The 22723-nt window shown below is 35.4% G+C and overlaps 1 protein-coding gene and 1 pseudogene across 1 annotated transcript in view; one reads left to right on the top strand and one right to left on the bottom strand.

Annotated features, from left to right (window-relative positions):
• CHCHD3 (coiled-coil-helix-coiled-coil-helix domain containing 3) overlaps positions 1-22723 on the bottom strand; it is a 340709-nt gene that overhangs the window by 60888 nt on the left and 257098 nt on the right. The window contains exon 6 of the mRNA XM_072652712.1: positions 8966-9036. Within this exon, the coding sequence (XP_072508813.1) occupies positions 8966-9036 (71 nt within the window). The remainder of the gene's footprint in view (positions 1-8965; positions 9037-22723) is intronic.
• Positions 6630-7318, top strand: LOC140531042 (ER membrane protein complex subunit 8 pseudogene; annotated as a pseudogene).

Raw genomic sequence — 22723 nt, 5'->3', positions numbered from 1 at the left:
AACATGTATGGCAAATATAAAAAATGGTGTCTTTCACTCATGAAATGTATGTTTTAAAAGGAGAAATAAGACAAGCTCACAAATAACTGTAATAGAAGATAGATTATAAAAGTGTAGTAAAGTTTAATGAGGGAGAAACAAAGCACTCTGATAGTTATTAGAGCTAGATTACTTATGGCTGAGATAATATAATTTCTAGGATCCTTCTTGAAGTTCTAGTTTCTCCATGATTCCTGTACTCATTTACAAATGTATCTGCAATCATATCATTTAGGTCAAATTAAGGCAGGACAGATAGTTTAGACTGAGCTCATCAATAGCAAACAAATCTTTGAGATGCTTTTAAAAACTAATGGGATATTATTTTAAATATGGAAAGACTTTTTAAAAATGGAAGAATACATAGGTTTTGGGGGAAATCATGTTGAGTATTATCATTCTTATGTGGAATAACTCCTTTAATATAATTTCTAAGGTTGTGGAAGTCTTTAAAATGTCTAGTTTTCCAAATATGACATGAGAAGAGAAATAAAAAGCTACATCATAGAAATCTTCATGGACATTTCAGAGATGTGACAGGTCATTCTGACAATAATTAACTCTAATTGGCCCTCCTACCAGCTTCAATGGTATCTACCTATCAATGAATGGCATTCAAAAAGGTAAATAATCTTTTTACCTTTGAAAAGATCAAAAGAAAATCAAAGAAATTTTTACTGGCTGGATCCTAAAGTGAATGTCTTAATGGTCAGAATGAGTAAAAGAAAAACTCAGTGAGAAATTTTGAGTAAAAACAAAAGCAGGTTTCAGTAGATACAAATTCCAAGATGCCAGCCAAACTTTAACTTTATGAGATAACACACAAACTAAAGGTTTGCATCCAGTTAAAAGAGGTCTCAGACCAAGTCTGTACTAGAGTCAATGGAAGACTTGCAATCACTCAGTGCTCCCCTTTCCTGTTGCTTCTTTCTCTAGACTCATTGCCCTTCTGGGCTGTGGAGTGAGCAGTCTGTCCTGAGGAGATGGAGGAGCATTAGATCTTATTTGCTTTGTCACCGACTCCTAAGGTCATATAGGCCTTATCATCTATCCTGGTTTTCATCCTGATGATCCATGATGATGTCATACATACGATCTACTGCTACCACTAATGATCTCTAATATATAATTATATAGCTCTTCAAAGTTTATAAAATGCTTCACAAATATAATCCCATTTAATATTCACAACAAAACTGGGTGGTGGGTGTTATTATCACCCCCTGACTTACAAGTGAGGAAAAGGAGGCAGACAGCTACTACGTGTCTAGGCAGAATTTGAATTCAGTTCCTCCTGACACCAGGTCCAGTGCTCTATCTAGTGTTCTCTAAGGATCCTAGGTCTTGCCATCTGCCCTTCTGTGGTCCCCTTTGCATTTCCTGGCTCTTCCACAAGTCTTACAGCTGCACGTTTTTTTTATGCATTGTTTCCCTCAAGCAGAGCAGGTGCTTTCTTCCTTTTTCTCCTTGTGATCCTAGTGCTTCACAAATGATAAGTGCTTCACAAGTGCTTTTGTTTTCATTCATTCATTCAAAACCATTATTAGTCTAACTAAACTATGTAATTAATATTTCATAGGACAGTATGAGCCATACTCTATTCTTAATGGATCATATTGATCAAAAGAAGAAAGTTCAATGCTTATTCCCAGAGGAAAAGAGCAGCATCATCAGTTTTCTCACATGAAGTAAATCATGATTTTGTGAGCACAGGCACACAAACTCCTACAAGGAAGCAATATGCACAAATATCAAATCTGATTTTTAGTAACAGAAATATTGAGTGTATGGTAGGTAGATAATGCTTACAAAGAAACACATGTGAACAACTCTGAATTGGGAGGCTGGGGAAAGCTCCTTCATCATCCTTCATCATATGTGAAGAAATGTGGCTATCTCCATAAGCAAAACAAAAAAACAACTAATTTTTTAGCCTGGACTTTTTAAGTCATTGACCAGTTCCTTATCCCACTCTGCTCCCACTTTTATTTTTTGCTTCTACCTAGTAAAATTAACCATCTTTTAGAAATAATAGCTGACACTATTTATATGGCACACTAACATTTGTAAGGTAAATCACTTTTCACAGCTTTTGCTTAAGCCACATAATAACCCTATAAGTAGGTAGTACAGATATTGCATTTAGACTCAGAGAAGCTAAATTGCAAAGCTATTAAACGTCAGAGGTGGAATCTGAATCTATATATGATTCAGTCCAGCACTCTATCTACTACTCTTACTACCTCTTTTTATTTTGGAAAGAAATGCTAACACATCCACTGCTGTCACAATTCAAATTGTTCTTCTAAGACTGGTGACTGAATTGAAATGAAATCACATTTTTGCTTCTGTGACCAACAGCAAATATTTGTGAGGCAGCTTTCTTGGATTTGGTGTCCTTTGAAAGTATCATGTTCCATGAGGCAAAATAATCTATTCAGGGATCAAACCTTTACTATTGTCCTCCTTAGCACCACATTTTAATAGAAACCTCGTCCACACTGCCTTTTAAAAGACTTTCCTGGCAAAGTAGTGTGTAACAGGGACCATTGCTAAAAGGGTAAATGATGAATTTTTAGGAGAAAAATAAATAAGCATGCTTCCTCACTTTTATTGACATTTCCCCTATTACCTTAAAAAAAGCATGTTGTCTGAAAGTGAAAAGATCGAAAGAATAGAAAAGACTGAATAATGCATCAGATGATGTTGATGAAATAATTCTAATCCTTAGGTAAATACCAGGTTTCTTTCTGGACTCAATTGTTTCTGATTACATTTTCCACCAGCATCTATTGTCAACAGAGCGCTGCAACTCAAATCTTCTTGAAATAAATTTGTTCATTTATGAAAAGTAAAAGACTAACAATTCCAGAGCCTAGGGCGTACACCTATCCTATGATATAGAAACAAATAATACTGGCTACGTATCGGCTCCTATAGTTAATCACTGTATTACTTGTACTGCCTCTTCCACTTTGTGCTCCAAAGCACGCTTTAGAGAATGCGGGTTGTTCCAGGACATGGTGATCCCGTCCGACCAGTTTCTATAATATTTGCAATTTAAAAGTACTACACCTGAAAGGATGACCGTTACAGAAGAATGAGCCAACTTTTAAGGTCTCTAGCTAGATGATGATCTGCTCTAAAGAGTGATTGAAAGGATATCTTATAGTTTTCCCTCTTCCAAGAATGAATTTTAAGGAGGAAGCAGTTACAGTTTGCATTTTACCAATGAAATAAGCAAGTCAAAGACATTTTAAATTACCTGATAAAGGGGGTTTTCACATGTAGTCAGTCTTGTTTCAAACACACCAACTAATGACTAAGAACTGATCAAGTACCTACTATGTGTCAGATAATGTGTCCACTTATTTTACTTACACACACACACAGTCCATGTCTATAAAAACCCTTGTCCAATTTCAGGTTGGCATTTTACCATAAACATTCCCCTGATACCCCACGCAAAGAAACAGATAAAGCATGACAGAGATTGAAGCAGAGGGGCCAGTCAGGAGACTTCTGAGAGATACAAACTGCTGACAACCAAGAAACATAAGCTCAAAAGGTAGAGGTTAAAATAGTTACTATAACTAAGACTTTGCCTCTACAATTACTGTGCCCCTAACTGTATACAATCAAGATGTCAGTAGGATCCAGTGACCAGAGGGAATAAAATGTCACCTGTGCAGCTGCTACCATCCCTCAAAATTAAAAAAAGGGGGGTTACAGGGGTGGGGAAGAAAGGCTCAATACAAATGCAGAAGTTAATTACTTAGTTAAAGCCCAAATCCTTGCCTGAAGCTCTGTTCTTCCTGTAATATCACATTCTTTTCTTCTTGTGTAAACTTTTCATTATAAAGGAGACATCTTTATAATACAATAATTCTGGTCATAATGTAACTGCTGGTAACATAACTCCTGCATTAGAAAAGGCAGCATGTTCAAGTAATGTTGCTTTAATACAATTTACGTACAGCAGAAACCAACCCAACTTGATCATTTAGAACATGATCAATGTGAATTAGTGTCTCACTGAAATAAATCATTTGATCATTTAGAATTTGATCAATGAGAATCAGAGATAAAACATTTATCATGCACATTTGGCATATCAGACTCATTCACACAGAACTAAAGTAGGTTATAAGCAGGCATCAATAAGTGTTACAATGTACAGAGGACCTGTCAGCTTGCAGATACAAATACATGTACAGCAGTGTATAATTTTAATCTTAGTGATAAGAAGTCATTTAATAAAGCAGCTGAAATCACTGAAAACTGCAAAAGCTGAACTTTCAAGAGATGGAAGAAAAAAAATTTTAATTAGAAGTTTAAGTACAAATGTTAAGTAATATGAATCAACTGACTCAAATTCAAGAGGAGCTCTGGGTCTATTTAACAGAGCAACTTTGGAATCAGAGAACCATTAGTTCTATTAATCTAATATTCCAAATTGAAGTCACATTGACATTCAGGCACAGTGGCTTTTCCAACTAACAGAATTATAAATCTAGCAGTCAAAACCTTATTTAATTCTTTTACAGCCAATTAAGCAGGATCTTTAAACACTGTTGCTTAAAACTGTCCACAATCCACATGTGTAATTACAGGGAACATGAGAAACACCTGCTGATACCACTGGAGCATCACCTTTAGGCTTCACTAATTCATTGGTGATACAGTTATTAAAGCACCAAGAGGAAACCTAAGTAATATGTCACAGTGAGCTCCTAATGACCAGGGACATTTTAAAGTGAAAAAATTTGTATAGAGAACCTTAAAATATACAGCAATATATGCAAAATCCCTTTTACCTTTCAAGTGCTTTGCAGAAAGCCCCTGTTATTAGAAAATCACCTTGACTTTTACAAGGTAACTAATCTATTAGTAATTCATAGGGATAACGCAGGCTTCTTTCAGGAGACAAAATTTATAAGCTAGATTTCAGCAACTTTATTCAAGAACAAAACCCTAAAATCCTTATTAACATCCTGTGTACCACCATACAACTTCTGTTCATAGGCAATTTCAATGCTTTGTAGAATTATAAAGTATCTTAAAAATCATCTAGGCTAACCCTTCATGTTATAGATCAGGAAACTGAAGCAGAGAAAAGAAAAACAACTTAACTAGTATTAGTCATGTACTCCAATAGCTCCCCATCCCCTCAACATTTATAGAATACTTGCACTAACAGAATCCAACTCTCTTAAAAGTTCATCTAGTGTACAGGACATGTGTGAGTTATAGATTAAAATTCATTTCTGTACATATTTTGATGACAATTCTAGATGTAGCTTGTAAACAAAACCCCACAGAGGGAGAGATCCAATTTTGATCCTAGGCAAGCAGCTGCCAATAAAAGGTGTAGATATAACAATTCACCTTTCAAATGTAATATTTTAGGGTTTTGTTTTGAATAATTGTGACAAAATGCTTTATTTTAAAAGAATGATTTCGTGGTTGCAAGTTAAAAAGCTCTTTAAAAAAAGAAAAACATCTTTCATCCAGTCTGAAGCCTCAGTTCTCACAGAATGCCTGTGACATACTATCAAAGTGTGCCTGGCTTTATCACGGCTGTACCAAGCTACTAGTCTAATATCCATGGGCACTTCCATCTTCTCCTGCGTGTTTTATTCTTTGTTTTATGGTTTACTGAACTAACAGCAGACACCCAGAGGGCTGAGATTTGAGTGAATATGTAAGAATTCTCAGAATAATATCTATTAGCCATTATGGTGGAATGTCGATAAAACTGGTGTTTAATCACTTACAGCCTAAATAAACTTCACTCGCATTCCAACCGTTATGAAGAAAATTCATCTCTTTTTATACAATGCTGAAAAGGTGCTTTCGGAAGCTTTCCATCTCTATTAAAACCCTTACAAAATTTCCCTCAGATAAAGGCAACAGATCATAGACCTAGAACTGAAAAGAACCTCAGAGGCCACCTAATGTAATCCTCTCATTGTAAAATCAAGGAACCCAAGCCTGAGGAGAAAGTGATTTGTCCAAGGTCATAAAGGTGGGTCAAGTCAGAATTTGAACTCAAGTTCTCTGACTTTAGAGTCAGTTTTCCATCCACTGTAATATGCTCATCCAAAAGACTAAATGATAAACGAGATGCTTTTCAAAGTCATTTAGAGCTGCTGCCTGCTGGGGAATGCTGAATCAGAATTCACGACAGTCAAACATCTTCATAGTTTCTGGCACTTAGCAGGCATTTAATAAATTTCTGAGTGGTGTAAGGAACTGATGTCAATAATGTTAGACTGGCTGTGGAGTAAGGAATAAAAAACAAAGGAATATACAAGGGGAATAAAGTATTAACAGCTCTATCACCAACACTTAAGCACAGTGCTTGGCAAAATTCCTTATTGAGCGTTTGGCCTCCCAAGCAGGCTGCAGGCACTTGGTGCTTCTCAATGCCTGTACAGGAGCTGAAGGCCTGTGGTCTGACAGAGCTCAGCAGATGAGAAGAGGCAGCAGAGAGCCTCAGGGGGCCGGGCTGCAGCACCTGTCCATCTATGCTGAAGGGAGGCAGGGCCAGAGTGGAGCAATGCTGCAAGGGCCAAGCCATGCCAGACATGGGAAGCTGTCATCATCAAAGGCCTTGGAGCCCAGTCCTCACCATTCCTAGCATGAAGCTGACCACCCAGGCCTACTGTAAGATGGTGCTGCACAAGGCCAACTATCCTCACTGTGCTGTCAATGGGCTTCTGCTGGCCAAGAAGCAGAAGCCCCATAAGGAGCAGCCATTCCATGGTGGCCCAAACCTCCACCAGAACCTCTTTGTGGACTTTATCCCCCTCTTCCACAGCACTCTGGCACTGGCCCCCATGCTGGAGGTGGCCCTCACCTTGATTCATTGATGGTGCAAAGATTATAGCTATGTGATTGCTGGTTATTATCAAGCTAATGAAAGCATAAAAGATGCTAGTCCAAATCAGGTTGCTGAGAAGGTAGCTTCCAGAATTGCCGAGGGCTTCAATGACACCACACTCATCATGGCAGATAACATGAAGTTTACAATGGAGTGCAGAGAACCCACCATTCATGGGGATGAGCACCATGAAAACAAACAGTCAGTGCAGAAATCCATACTATGATTGCTGTGAAGACTGGCTGGAAGCCCAAAGGATCCCAGCATCTCTCTTGGACAGCAGGTCCTATGAAATCACTGTTGATTTTGATAACCACCTGGATGACATCCGAAATAACTGGACAAATCCAGAGATCAATAAAGCTGTTCTACACTTATGTTAGGGAGAGATTCCACTGGCAGATTTATGGACATTTCTACTACGCTGAAGAGGAAAAAAACAAGTATTTTTAAATGTAAACAGAACACTATCCCAAACCTTGTGTGGAAAGGCAACAATTTTAAGAAATGGCAAGTGGCTCAAATGAGACAGTGTGTCTAATGTGGCCATCTTTCTTAAAGCAAAGATCTCTAGAGGAGATATGAACTGTCAACTCCAGCTGTCCCTGTGGATTCTCTCCCAGTTGTATGTTGCTCTAACCATCAAAATCAAAACTACTTCTGCTTGTCCAAGATGGTTCCTATTAAACGATTTTAACTAACAAATAAATACATAATCCTTATCAACTCAGAGACTATCACATTAAAATATGATTCTTTTGGGGATGGATGGTGTATGTGGCAGCTAACAGAAGGGGTGAGGCATAGATGGTAATAATTTTATCAATCAACAATGATTTTCTCAGCCACCTTGCAGCCAACTCACTAGCCCTCATGTCCCCATTAACTTTTTAACACACACACACACACACACACACACATACCAGTTCACTTTCTCTTATGTTTTATTTCTTTCTTTCTTTTTTTTTTTTTAGAAAGTTCACTAGCTTGGCTCCTAGGTATCATCCATCCACAGCTGCCTATCTGCATCTCTGGCAACTTTTTTAAAAAATTAATAATAACATCTTCATAGCTATACCATTCATGTACACCAACATTTTCAAAACAGCTATTATTGCTCCTTTATATTAAAACAAAGTTGTACACACATTTATATTTTAAGGCAGATAATTCTTTCCCACTATCATCTCTTCCATAAAATATATATTAAGCCCCTGGGGGAAGGAGGTTTTGGTTTTTTTGTTTTTTAAAACTTCCTAATATCTGGAGAGAACAGTTATTAACAAAAAGAACACCAAAAAAGTATACTATACAAAATTCACATTATGTGAAAATAATGATTTCACCTTAAGATTTACTTATTTTATCACACACATATTAACAGAGACACAAAGAAAAAGGTCAGAGTCAAAAGTAATCTTCCAACCAAATATGTCATGATATCATATTTTTTTGGTTAGCAATTTCTCATTTATACGGAATACACAATAGGACTATTTATACAAAGAGAAATTATGAATGATGTCTTGCTTAATGTGAGCTCTGGCAGAAAAGAGAAAAGTCCTTGGTTATGGGTCAGAGCCACTTTGGTTTATCGATTACTGAACATTCATTTAAGTATTCTAAGGATTAACAAAATTAGCAAGGGCAAAGTTAAGTCACTGATTTAAATGTGCCTGAAGTACATATGAAGGGATGAGAATGACATATATGAAGAGGACTGACAACCAAATTCGGACAAGATCTACATGGTAATATATAAAAAATGTAAAATTGCTCTGTTCTCAATCTGCCTAACATAATAATCCAAACAAAACTTTTATTACCATTGTCTTCAATTTCCCTGTAGCTCACAAAATAAATTTTGCTTGGCTGACAGCATGTGTTCAGTTGAACTCCAGAAGAAGTAGATAATATACTTCTATCACTAGCTTTCTTCTTAGTACTCCTCAGTGTTAAAGTACCAAATGACTTTCCCACTTCTGAAAAGGAATACAATTATAATTCTATTCTTCTTAAAGTATAATAATAAAATCTTACTTGAACTTAGATTCCACTTCCTCAGCCGCCCTCTGGTACTGTTCTGTGGTAACTTTGTAAAACTCTGCACTCTACAAAGAAAATATCAAGAGTCACATCTTTACTATATAAAAGCACTGAATAACATAAAGTTTTTTGTTCATAACAGAAGGCCCTGATATCCACGAGTCTGTATACACATACACACACATACACACCCAAAATGTATACCCATTCAAAGGAAAAAAAATTTTTAATTATGGTTTTGGAGTTAAATCACAGTTTTAACTACTCATTATTAAAAATGATATACCACTTATAAGTGAAGGATAAACTTGTGTAAATATATCATCTATAGGCATATTTAGCAAACCTTTTATGAGACCTGGAAATAGGTGCTGTCTAAGATCAAAGGTTCAAATTTATCATAAATATTCAACTTTTTCAGTTAATTCATTCGTATATTAAACTAGATATGGACAGATCATGGCTTCTGTAGGTAATATGTAGATTTGGTTTTCAAGTGCACCAGACATTTCGATAAAATAGAGATTACTATATTATAACAGAGCCAACAAGCAACTTTTAAGATTTGAAAATCAAATTAAAGTGGGTCAGTATGTAATTAAGCTTCTTGCTGTCAACTCTATATGTTCAAATTGAGCTTAAAATTTAAAGTTTCCCTTTTATTTTTTATTAATTTATTTTTTTCAATTAGCAAGCATTTTCTTCCTCTCTCCCACATTAACCCTTACTCCTTGTACCATGAAGAAAAAAAAATAAAACCCTGGTAACAAATAAACATAGTGAAAACAAATCTTCACATTGGCAACGTTCAAAAATGTATTTCTCATTTTGTATGTTAGTCTATCACCTCTCTGTCATGAAGCAGGCAGCAGTGTTCATTGGTTCTCTGGAATTATGGGTGATTAGTGCTTAGGTCTTTTAGAAATGTTCATTTTTACAACTGATATAGCATAAATTGCTCTTATTCTGCTCACTTCAGTTTCATCAGTTCAAAGGAATATTCTCAAGTTTCTCTAAAATGATCTTTTTCCATTTCTTATAGTACAATAGTATACATTACATTCACCAATTGATGGACACCTCTTAGTTTACAGTTCTTCAACACTACAAAAAGGACTGCTATAAATATTTTTATATTTACAAGACCTTATCATCCTTCTTTGATCTCTTTGGGGTAAGGGCCTAAAATGTTGAAAGCCTCTCTTTTCCTGAAGAATACGAATGAGAATAGGAACACAGGTTAAGAAGCAGCCTTCCCACAGAGCTGTGGCATAAATGACCTCTAGAATTCTCTTCTAGTTCTAAGAGCTTAGGAAATATCCTGAGAACCATACAACAAGACAAACGAAAAGGTGTGACTAGATCAAAGAGCTCCACTGTCTACTCACAACCCTTATCCAGACAATTATTTATTGGTATAGTAAAAGAGGTTTCACATGCATGACTTGAGGTAGTTTATTTTTTAATACATCATTGTTGGTCAGGAAGAAAATGAAAATGAAATCCTCTTCACATCAATGATCCTTTTGCATTTAGCAATCTGGGTTGTCCAATGACAGTCACATCCAGATTTCTTGGCTGTAGATAAAATCAATAGGTGTGTGATTAGATAGCAGAGTGAGTATGGTTGGAGACATGGACAGGTCACCATTTGAGATGATGAATGGTTCTCTATCAAACTCTAGTCCCCTATGACACTAACATTTACTATGATGTTATTTGGGCTACGATTTATCTTTCTTGCACCTGATCAATAAAGATGAACAGAACAGTTGTTAGGATCGATTGTAATTTTTTATCATTTTCAAGCATGAAGGTACATTTGTGACACAAAGACAATATTTGAAGTGTACTACTTCTGCATTTTTTAAAAACTGCAATATGAGGGATCAACTGAATAGTTCTATAAGTAAAAGGGTTTTAATTCAACTGGAGGTCAGAAGTATTAAAAAAGCTATGTTTTTTCTAAGCAGATTACCTTCTCTGTTTATGTTACACCTTCATACCAATGTCCCTTCAAAATATTTTCCTCTTTTTAAAGTAAAAATAACACATTCACTCATGGTTTTTGCTAAATAGTTGTAACACTTTAAAAAAACCCTTGTTATGTAGGTTCCCACTCTGGGAAAGTCTAGCTTTTTCCAACTTGCTATATGCCTCTCTAACACAATTCAGAGGGCTGGTAGCAGTTTGAAATGATGGAAAATTAAAAAAAAAAACTGTTAAGAGGTTAAAGAAAGTAGAATTTCCAGGAGGAGGCAGTAGGCCAAATAAGTTTGGGAATCCCTAAATTCTAGAGGGAATAACAATGACTAGTTCATAAATCAGCACTAAAAACTGATAAGAGCCATTGAAAATCACTGTCAATTAAAACATTACATTATTATAACATCCATCAATATGCTGGCAAACAACAGCTTCTGGTTCAAAATTTTTTCTCTGATTTTGAGGTAAAAGTTTGGCATAGTGAAAATAAACCTAGACTAGACAAATGAGAAGATCTGGACTCTAGTTCTGCTTTTCACTTACCAGACCTTACCTGGACAAGTGACAGAAAGTTAGAATAAAAGAGGAAGGGCTCTTGGGCAACCATCAAATCAATCCTATTATTTTACAAATGAGGAAACTCAGAGGGAAAGAACAAAAACTGTGCTCAACAAACATATTACACATATGCACATACACAAACATAATTGCTACATTCAAGATTTTTCACATCAGTGGAATTTTTTATGACAACACTTGCCATCAATACTTAATACTCGTACCACTTTAGAATAATATTTTACTTAAGGTTTTTAAGCTACTTGAAAGTCTTTAAAAGCCAAGTTGCATTTTTACAAATAAGTGCACATACAAAGCACTGTAGCATCTGTCCTTTGGAATGGGTGAAATTAAGCTAAAGACTGGATCAAATTCCTCCCCAGACTAAAATTACAGCTCAAAATTAGTGCAATTTGACTGATGAGCACAAAGACCCAGTTCTGCAATAGAGGAAAGAAAAACCTATGTGTCCAGGTAGGAAATATCAGATAATACACAAGAGAAGGCAAAAAACTTGGAGAGTTTGTAGAGATGGCAACAAGAAGGCTCAGAGAATAAGATGTGATACATAGTTCAGACTAAAGCTAGAAGAGAGTTTACATTGCCAGGGGGCTCAAGAAGAGCTCAGCTTAGACCATGGGACAGAATCAGAGACAATAACACAGAGAAGAGAGACTTCTTAGAAAGCCAGGGACAGAAGAATCCGATTTTGTAATTGGCTAGGATTCAGGCGATGGAACAGAACTATCAACCACTAATAGGTATTAGAGAGATATATAATAAGCTGGAAAAAGCTGGACTTTTCATAAAGTTCATACTTGAAACTATCAACCTGCTTATTATTCCTAACAACAGTTCACAGTTACATCACCTTATGACTTATTTATATTTAGAGCTGAAAGCAAATTTAGCTATCATCTAATCTAGCAGTTCCCTAGAAACGTTTTAAAAAAAAAAGATGTACTGCGAACCTTCAGACTTATTTAATACACTAATATTATTTTTTCAATAATTTAATAATTAATAATAATTTAATGTTAATGCCATTAACAAATTTTTTTAGCATGAACTACTTGGAACATTATCATCAATCTCCCAAAGAGTTCATAAACCACTAAATGAAAACCATTAATTTAATCCAGTTTCCTCATACTTCAGGAAACTGAGGACCTGAGGAAAGATGTAACTTGTGCAAGGTCACAGAGAAGTAGCATGGTTAAGATCTGAACTGATCTCTTTGAGTCTCCCAGTGAACAATTAGGCATCCTGATAATTGGAAAAAGAAGGCAGAATATCAAAACACCCTCGAGAGGATAAGTGGAAAAGTAGAGCAGGAAGCAAGAGGATCATGTCCTCATATTTAATATAACATTTAAAGACATAAAATTTAGGATATCTGTTTTCATATAAACATACTTTGTGATATTAAATAAGTTAATCAGATATAATAAAGTTAGCATTCATCTTAGAATTTAGATAACACATGAAAACAGCTGAAAGACAAGTGCTATTTTTGCCAAAATTCCTATCTTGTCCATGGTAGATTGCTCATCACAGTCATCTAAGTGGCAAATTTTGTTTGTTATTCCCCAATATTTATCTACACTGCTGTACTTACTAAAACACTTTACTGACATGACTGTTATCTTTGCGTACCCTTCATTTCCCAGAGCACTATAGCCCACTTAGAGAAGGTCTTCAAAACCCAGACATTGTTTGGGTATTCCTTTGGGTAACGCTTTAATTAGTTTTTTTAATCTGAAAAGATGCTTAAAAACAGGAGAGGTATCTTCAAGATAGTGCTCGGAATCAACAGAATGTAAGATTTTGAGCTTAGAAGGATTGCAAAAATCAGACCAACCTCCTTAGATACATATAAAGGAACGGAAAAGCAAAAAAGGTGAAGAAGTCATCCAAACATCAAATGGGGCAGCAGAGCCACTCATTACTCAAAGCCACTCCCTCTTATTCTAAATCCCAAACTTCCATGCAGTCTAATCAATCTGTCTTTTCTTGGTAAAAAATGAGGAACAAGTTGGAGGTGAACAAAACGGTAAGATGGGGAAACTAAACTGCTATAGAAAGAGATAAATATGTATTTATAAAATCTATAACTAAAACCAATATTTAATAAAACCAATATTTAACCTTGGGGAATATTCTCAATCTTCCTGCCCAATAAGTAACACAACATAACAAGCTCTCCTCCACTCCTGAGACTACTAGAGGTAAAAGAGCAAAAAAGGGGAGAGGATGAAGGATGATTACTAACAAATTGAAGGTTTAGCTCCTGAATAATGGAAACTTGAATATTACCACCTAAGCCTACATTGGAAAAGGGGAGAAAAAAGAAAATATATTTTCTACACAAAAACTACAGGCACCATTTGTGCTTTCAGACTTATCACTGAATGAACCTCTTGAATGCCTATTAACCTTGGACACTTTTTGCTATCCAAAGCAAGTAAAATCAGTATTTTCAAATGATTACTATTTAAATTAATATTACTAAATACTATTTAGCACAATCATTTAGCAACTTCCATTTAAACTTTTCGTGAAAGTTCCCATTTAGAAAGACATAGCTGATGGATACCTATTGATACACTAATAAATAACAATTGAATAACTTGAAATATCATTTTATTATTCAAAAATTGAGATAAACTTAACCTTTCTGCATCACTGCTTTAAAATGTACTAACACTGGTTTAGCTGCACAGTGAACCAGCCTCTCCTTTTGTTATTAAAATTTTTTTTTAAAACATCTCAGCTTTACCACCTGATCAAATGTTGTCTTAACATACAGTTCATGCGATCTAATGGAAGGTACCTAGTTAACTGTCATGTGGCTAATGACTTATTTTACAAAGAACAATGTTAAAAAAAGAGAATGCCCTTTAAAAAAAGCAAGACGCAAAACAAGGGGATTTGGTTTTTATTGAAAGCCTCTGATATGTGGAATAAATGAAGAGTAAGAATAAAGAGAAAATGACATTTTTTCCCTAAGGGATTCAAAGCCAGGAACCCCTCTGATTTCTTTAAAAGGAACAGAAAAGATTCAAGATCCTTCTCTTATTGATACTGTATTCATGGGGAAACACTCTGATGAGAAAACCCTAAACAAATGTCAATAGGGAACAGTTAATGAGATGCTAATGATATAACTAATCTAGTCTTTCAACACATTATTAATAATAAAGTACAAGTATAAATACATTGTATTTCATATTTACAAATCCTTTCCAAAGGAAAATAAAAATATATATTGTTCTTCATGTACAGACATGATGTCACTGAATCACTATCAAGACTAGGATGTGTTCTTTATTTTGTTTTTCCAGTTGTGGTGATTTTTTGTTAATGTGATTTTGATTTAAATCACTAGTCATAAAAACCAGATTTAATAATTTTTTCTACGAAAAGATTCTTGTCTGAAATAACCTTAATACATATTTTTCTCAATTCATACAGATTAAAAGTTTTCCTTTTGGAGGGTAAACATAATAGCTGTAAAAGCACTGATATGGTGACTGGGAGAAGGAGGGATGGGGGTAATTTGAGCTACATTTAAAGCAGCAGAAGCAACAACAATAACCCAAACCTACTGTTGGCTTGGTTTTCTTCCCCAAAGCTACTTGAAATAGATCACTGCGAGGTGAATGATCTGCGGTGTAAAACTTTAACGATCTGTTTTTGCCATCTCCACTGGGAAGTATGGCTATGTACAAAAGCACCAGGCATAGAAAACAATCTCATGCATATTTATGGACACCAAGGTGGGGAGTCTATCACCATCATCCCAAAATTGGGATACCCTAGTCTGACAAAAAAAAAATAGCCATTTGCATTTTTAAAATAAGTACATTAATTTTCTTTTTTTTAACTGGAGGCTGCTCTGGAAAATCTGAGCTGTGTATCAGTGTGTATATGTATATATATCATTTTTATAAAAAGAGAAAATAGGTATAATGGCAACAAAATAAGTCTAAGTACTTTTCAGTCTTTTAAGAATTTTAGTTGTGAATATGAAATGTGGATAGGTGTAACTTGAGATAGGTTTTTTCTAGTCTATGCAAATAGCATAAGATCATTTAGTTCACCAGATGACTTAGTTCTCAATTTGCCTGTCTAGAAGAGCTAACATAGCAAACTGGGATTATAATAATTTTTCTGGATACTACTTAAGGAGAAGATAAGGAAGCAAGGGATTAGAGGAGACCCTGGACTAGGCCCCTTTGCTAGAACAGAAGAGATCAAATCTTCAAAGAAATGGCAAATTTAATGGAAAATAACTGAGATTTCTCCAAAGATAAGCAGATTCATCTTAGTCAGCAGTAGATGATAATATAGCTGGAAGTAGGGACAAATAACTAAGCTGAGAAAAGTCAATATAAGATCATAGATCCATATTTTGATTTTTGGCAAAAGGCTAGCTTCAAGTAATAAAGAATTTTATGAAGATGTGTGAGGAGTACCAGGGATCCACCTTGCAGATGTGAGGAAGGGAAATATTCCTCAAAGCTCCTGTGCCAGTTTTCTTATTCCTGACCTAGCAGCGGACAACCTGAGTGGACACAGAATAGTACCACTCTTTATTTAAAAAACAAAAGAGTCTTATAGTCAGTCATCTGCAAAGTTTTGTGTTTTGTGGGTTTTTCTGGGGGGCAGGGAGAGTCAAGGGAAGATCAGAGGTTGGAAGACAGATTTGATCTATATAATTTCTGACAAATGACAAAGAAGAGCTCCTATCTAATGTCCTTTCAGTATAGCTGTGTGACCTTGGTTAAGTCACTTAACCTATTTGCCCTCAGCTTCTTCACTTATAAAAACGGGGATAACAGTACTGACCTCCTAGGGTTGTCGTGAGGATAAAATGAAGTATTTGTAATGTCCTTTGCAAACTTTCAAAAGCCATGTTAGCTATAATATTGTTATTATTATTATTATCAAGTAGAAACACAAAGACATAATCATGCCTAGGGTGACTTCCCTCAGAAAAGAAAGGGTTAGGAAAGGAAGAAAGGGTGTAAAAATACATTTTGTACAAATCAGACACCACCTTGAGAATGAGTAGAGGAATGAATCCTAATGATGACTTCCTGTTATAGAATTCTAGTGAACAAGAAATCACATTTTATCATAGTTTAAAGTTGGCTGAGTTGTAGTAAGGTCTTCCTGGAGAACTGCTCAAGGAGTCCACGTGGGGACAGTAGGATGTTTGGATGGGAGACTAAATAAATGTTTCAGGCATGGAGAAAGCTCAGGCCTAACACACACTTGTGAGTAGCTGTGACAGGGATTGGTCAAGTGAGTTAAGTTTTGGCTGGCAAATGCCATTTGATAACCCTGTTGTTCTACCACAGAATGCTTGGTAGTAGTAAAGGCCTTCATAGAATTATTTCTGGATTTAAGGATCAGACATCAGTCATCTATATATGGCATCTGTTTACAGTAGTGACTACCGTGGAAAACAAATTTCCCCCAATTTGGAGAAAAACGGATTACTTCTATGATTCTGGAGACATGAATTTCCCTAGGTTGATTGGGAAGACTTGGAGAAATGTCCTTTCCTTCTCCATGTTAATGTTCTGGATGAAAGAAAGAAGCAGCATGGTTGTGAAATTTGAGAGTGACAGAATGCTCAGAGGAATAACTAATACATAACATGTCTGCAAAGCAAAACTATGTGTTGAAGCAAAAGCTAAGAAAATGAAACACAATGCAGCAAAAATAAAATACTATACTTTATTTTTAAAAAAATCAACATTTTAAGTACAGGATGATGAAAACATGGCTTGAAAGCAATCTACATGAAAAAAAAAACCCTCTAAGACTTTAGTAAACTGCAAACTTAACTGCCAGAATTGGGAGGTGGCAGCCAAAAAGAAGTAATGCAATTATACATTAAATCCAGAGAAGGATGAAGAGATGATAATCCTGTGGTTATTTTGCCCTGGCCAGACCGCATCTGAGATCATGTGCACAGCTTTGGGTATTGCACGTTAGAAGGGATACTGACACTGGCGTTTGACTAGAAGGGCATGAGCATGACAAGAAGGCTTGAAACCATGTCATCCAGCCACCAGTGAGAAGAACAGTCACCATCTTGACAGATGTCAAGATACAGAATTAAGGAGGAATCACCAGGTATGGACAATGTGGGCATCTGCTTTACTTGACTATGTGTATTTGTTAAAATGATTTTGTTATTTTCTAACGTGGGTAAGGTGGGAAAAACTGGGCCAGGAACAGTGCCCCCCAAAAGAAAAGAAATTAAAAAGAGGGTCATATACAAAGCAGGACAACTTTGAAAATTATATGCTTCATTCATTATACATTTCATTATGTTGTTAAAATTTGTTTTATGGAATAAGACAAACATTTTCATAATATAGTACAATAAAAAGATGATTGCACATGAAACTGCAAATCTGCTACGCACTACATGATATTCCTTTTAAATATACAAGAAAATTATGTAATTTAATTTAATTTCCTTTAATGGAAAAGTAAGCTATATGGAGACTCCCAGTTTCATGTACAAATCTCTTTTTTTCTGTTCTACAGTATAAATGGAAATGTCCATAGTATGTTTTATTTCAAAACAAAATTTCAAATTTCAAAAAAATCTCAAAAAAATCCTTTAAAATAACAAAGGAACATTATAATTGTCCTCAAGTACCTGAAGTTGTATTAATTAACAAGCATTTATTAAGCTCCTATTACATTTCACTCACTCTGCTAAATGTAGGAATCAGGTGTAAGAGGGATTCAACTTAAGCTACTTTGACCTGAAGGACATAACCAGTAGCAACAAATAGATGTCATAGGAAGGAAGCCTTTTTAGCTTAACAAAATAAAAAAATTCCTAACAATTAGAGCTATTCAAAATGGAATAGAGGGCCTCAAAGGTCTTTCCAATTCTGCAATGTTATGATTCAAATAAATAAAGCAATTTGCTGAAGCAAAACTTCCCATTTGAAATTCTTCCTTCTGAGAGTGACCTCTTTCTTTGGGCTCCTCTCTGAATAGATCTCTAGAGAGAGATTGTTCATTTTTTCTAAGCTGAGCTAAATATCTGCTGAACTGCCCATTTTATACTAAAGGCCTTTTTCAAGAGAGACAAACATTCTATTATAAAACCAATTTAATTTAATAATATAATTGAAAATTATATAGTGCTTTACATTTGATTAAAAGATTTAAATATGTCCTCTGAGTCTCACAATCATCCTGTGAGGCAGGACTACACATTTTCTCTCTATTAACTCAAAAAGGTTAAGTGACTTGTCCACTGTCAATGCCACAAATGGGATTTGAACACAAGTCTTTCTGATTCCCAAGTCCAGCATTTCATCCATTATGAAACAATATATAACTATGTATTCACTCATAATAAGCAAAAAGCCTAAAGTTTTAAAAAAAGGACAACAACAACTATTTCATCTAGTTTAAAATTATGAACTTAAAATAATAGGTCATGCGATCAAGACAGCATTTACATCTTCCCATTTAAATTATTCAGATTGGAAAGACTATACGGATTTTCGGCTCATTCGATTTCTAAGTGATCAAGTGATTTCCTGATTAAGGATGAATGAATCTAAAAGGGAAAAGAATTCTTTCTATATTTGGAGATGTACCTCTTATTGGTAGTCTCTAATGAACTAAAACCCTTAAATGGTGTCAACCAGTTATAACAAAACAAAACAAAACTATAATTAGAAAACAAAAAAGTGATGCCTGTAGGTGAAGAATGTAGTTTACATTTTCAGTCAGGGGGAGCATTTGCTTTTGTGGTGTTTGACTTGTATGTGGCAAGGGTAAGCATTTGATTTTGCTTATGCTGGAGGTGGGATGGGAGACAGGAAGGAGAGACAAAGAATACCATTAATGATGCCAAAATAGAAGAATAATATCAATGAAACATTTTAAAAGAGAAAGGAAGAAAGTTCAATAAAGGACACAGATGAGCAGGGGAGTGTACTTCTACAATAAACCATTTATGTTTTATACATATAAATATGTGAATATATATACACAAGCATATGTAAATATGCATAAATACATATAAAACAAACCACATAATAGAGTCACATGATTTCACACATGATCATCCTTATTCTTTGTATAGAGAAATGTTAATGTTTCTTATAAGTCAATGTTAGTACTTGTTCATGTTTGTTACTTTCAATATAAATTTAAAAAGAAAAAGGAGAAATGTTAAGAAAACAAGTGGAAATATCTGAATTCAAGACAACTCAACAAGCATATATTAAGTGCTTACTATATGCCAGAAGAAGTAGAACTTAACAATATCTGAAAGATGAGTAAGACTTGGATCTAAGAATGAGAAAGGCACTTCAAGCAAGGAAACAGGAAAATGGAGCTGAAAATAATCTTGGTATGACTGTGGCATAACTGGTGACAGACAGGAGCATGGATAAGTTATGTTTCTTAGGTAACAATGGGAATAGCTAGATACACAGGCAGAAGGGTCAGATAATCATGAAGGGCCTTAAATATCTCTCTTAGGAGTATAGATTTTATCCTGTTCTAAGCAGCTAGAAAAGACAGCTATTGGAGATCTTTCAAAGAAGAATTTATAATAATACTGAGTGAAGCCTGTGTGAGTAATTGGAAGAATCATGATATTTATGGACAAAAGCAGGAGGGGGAGCTTCAAGAAGATAGGAAGAGGGAATGGGAAATTCTGTTCTAGACACATTAAAGACAATTAAAGTCTGGTGGCATAATGAAAACAGTACTGGATTTGGGGCTAAAGTCACTGGATTTGAATCCCAATATCATTGTTTACTACTAGTGTGATCTTGGACAAATAAAAGTAATTTCCTGTGGTTTCGTCATCTGTACAAAGAAAGGATTGCTTGAGATCAGCGGTGCCAAACTTGGATATAAACACGGTCCACTAATGCATACATTAAAAAGCCCAGCAGACCACATATAGACTAAGTTTTAAAATGTAACATTATCTATATTTTGTAGTATTTTATTTGTTTGTTAAGTATTTCCCAATTACATTTTAATCTGGTTCAGGTCCACTTAGAAAATCTGTGTTTGACACCTGTGCTTTAGATGATTTCGAAGGTCTCCTCTAACTCTAAATCTAAGAGCCTATGAAGTACTCAATTTGACCCAAGGTAAGGCTGTATCTGGGAGTCCTACTAAAATCAAAATGGTGAGCACAAGACTGTCTTCACTATTCACTAATGGAAGAGAGGAATAATGAAAATTAACATGAACAACATTTATATTTGATCTTCGAATGAATAACGTAGATTCACTTTCTTAATTATGCTTTACTGGTTTGAATCCCTCCCTCTTCCCCCAAGCGCCCTGGCATCCACGAACCAACATCGAGAGAGGGAGAAGCAGCCTTAGAGGAGAGTTGGATGGTAGAGAAAACATGCAGGAGGTCACAAGTTTTAGAAGAATTCAAAATAGGTAGTTGACAGGCCATTTGTCCATATTCTGGTAATACTGTTTACTCCACACTAGCCAGCCATACCGCTTACCCCCTCACTGCGCCCCGCCCCCCCCAATCTATTTCTATATGTGTGATCTTCCCACATGGGCTTTGCTGGTTCCTTTGGCCTTATTTTGCTTTGTGTTTCTTAATTAAAAGAAGGCAGTTGTCTCTTCCCAGGTATCTTTTATGCTCCTCCCTACTTAACATACAAATATGGGAAAAAAAAGAAAAAAAAGTCTGACAACAAAAGAAATGGAAAAAATGCACTCGGTACTTCACTTGAAAAATACCTTTCCAGCACCCTGGTTGTTACTAATTTCTCTGGAAAGCCAATGAGGCTTTGGGAACAAACTCCAATGACCCTTTTCTTCAATTCAGTTTTGCAGTATGTGAAATAATACCTTGCTACTCTTTGCGGATAAAGGGGAACCAGCTGTAAATATCTAGTCCCTCATTTTAATGACAGTAAATCTAAATTTTCTTCAATCAAAAGTAATGGATAAAGAGACCTTGTAGACCACTATGCTAATAGATTGTTTTTCTTTAGGCTAAGGGCTCTTAAATTTATTACACAAGATTCACAAAATGATGTTACAACATGTAAGCAAAATGGGATGAATGATGAAATATATATCTCAAGTTTTAATTTCCTTTCTTCAGTAAGAGCACCAAATACACATAATTGACACAGTTTTTTGAGTTAGCATAACACCACAAAAGTACCTGGCCAAATAGGAGAGTGATTCTTAATTTAAGGGTTAAACTGTTAGGAGTTTAAAAATAGCCACAGATCACCTATCCATTTCAAAGTCATGTTTACCTTTCTGTATTTCAAGGGAAAGGCCTTTTTGAAAAATTTGTCACAGAAATATGCATGTGAATAGAAGCACACTGAAAAGTCTTAGCTTTCAGATATAATGGTTCTCAGTGAGAAAGCACTATGCTAGAATCCCTGACTCTCTAAGATACATTTTCTACATAGCAGAGAACACTGTGGAGCTCTCCATTATCACCTCTGTCCAGCTTCTCTTTATCTGATGCTTCATTAACATTTGCTCAATTGCGGTACAAAACTTGTTTTGTGCCTAAGAATTTCACCCCTCAACTACTAGTTTCAATCTTTTTCATGTAGCATTGAAACACAGCAGAGTAGGACTTAATTTATATTGGGAGGGGGAGAGGAAAGCCAAGATAATTATAGAAGGCAGCACAAAGCAACGATGATAATTGGGCAACTTACTTCAAGAAATATTCATGAAAATCTGTTTTTGCAAATTGCAGGTATTTGATGGCCAATCTTTTCAGAGTGACTCCTATAAAGTTTTCCTGGTTGGGTTTCACTGTAATAATAAAATAAGCACTTTCAAGTATTCTCTCCATCTTAGGGGTGACCCCCTTTGCATTCTTTCATAATGGATTTTGATTCCCCCTCCCATCTGGGCTGCCTCTACACTTCAGCTAACACTGTATTTCTTATTCCAAACCAAGATAACTCTAAACAATGTTGTAAGGCAAGAGCAAACATAAAGTTGCACCCCCAACAAGGTAAAGTACCTCTCTTCTAAGTCCTCAAGAGGACAAATATTCAGAACAAATGAAATCTTTGCCTTGGATTATGTAGACCCCTATCTTTATTGCTTTGAAGGGGCCTCTAAAACAGGACAAGTGTAAAGTATAGAAATTTGGTTCACAATTTAGAATAAAGTACTGTGAAT

The sequence above is a fragment of the Notamacropus eugenii genome, chromosome 3, assembly GCF_028372415.1.
Source record: "Notamacropus eugenii isolate mMacEug1 chromosome 3, mMacEug1.pri_v2, whole genome shotgun sequence".
Lineage (NCBI taxonomy): Eukaryota > Metazoa > Chordata > Mammalia > Diprotodontia > Macropodidae > Notamacropus > Notamacropus eugenii.
The sequence above is the reverse complement of the archived record's forward strand: the minus strand, read 5'-3'. Positions and strand labels throughout refer to the sequence as shown.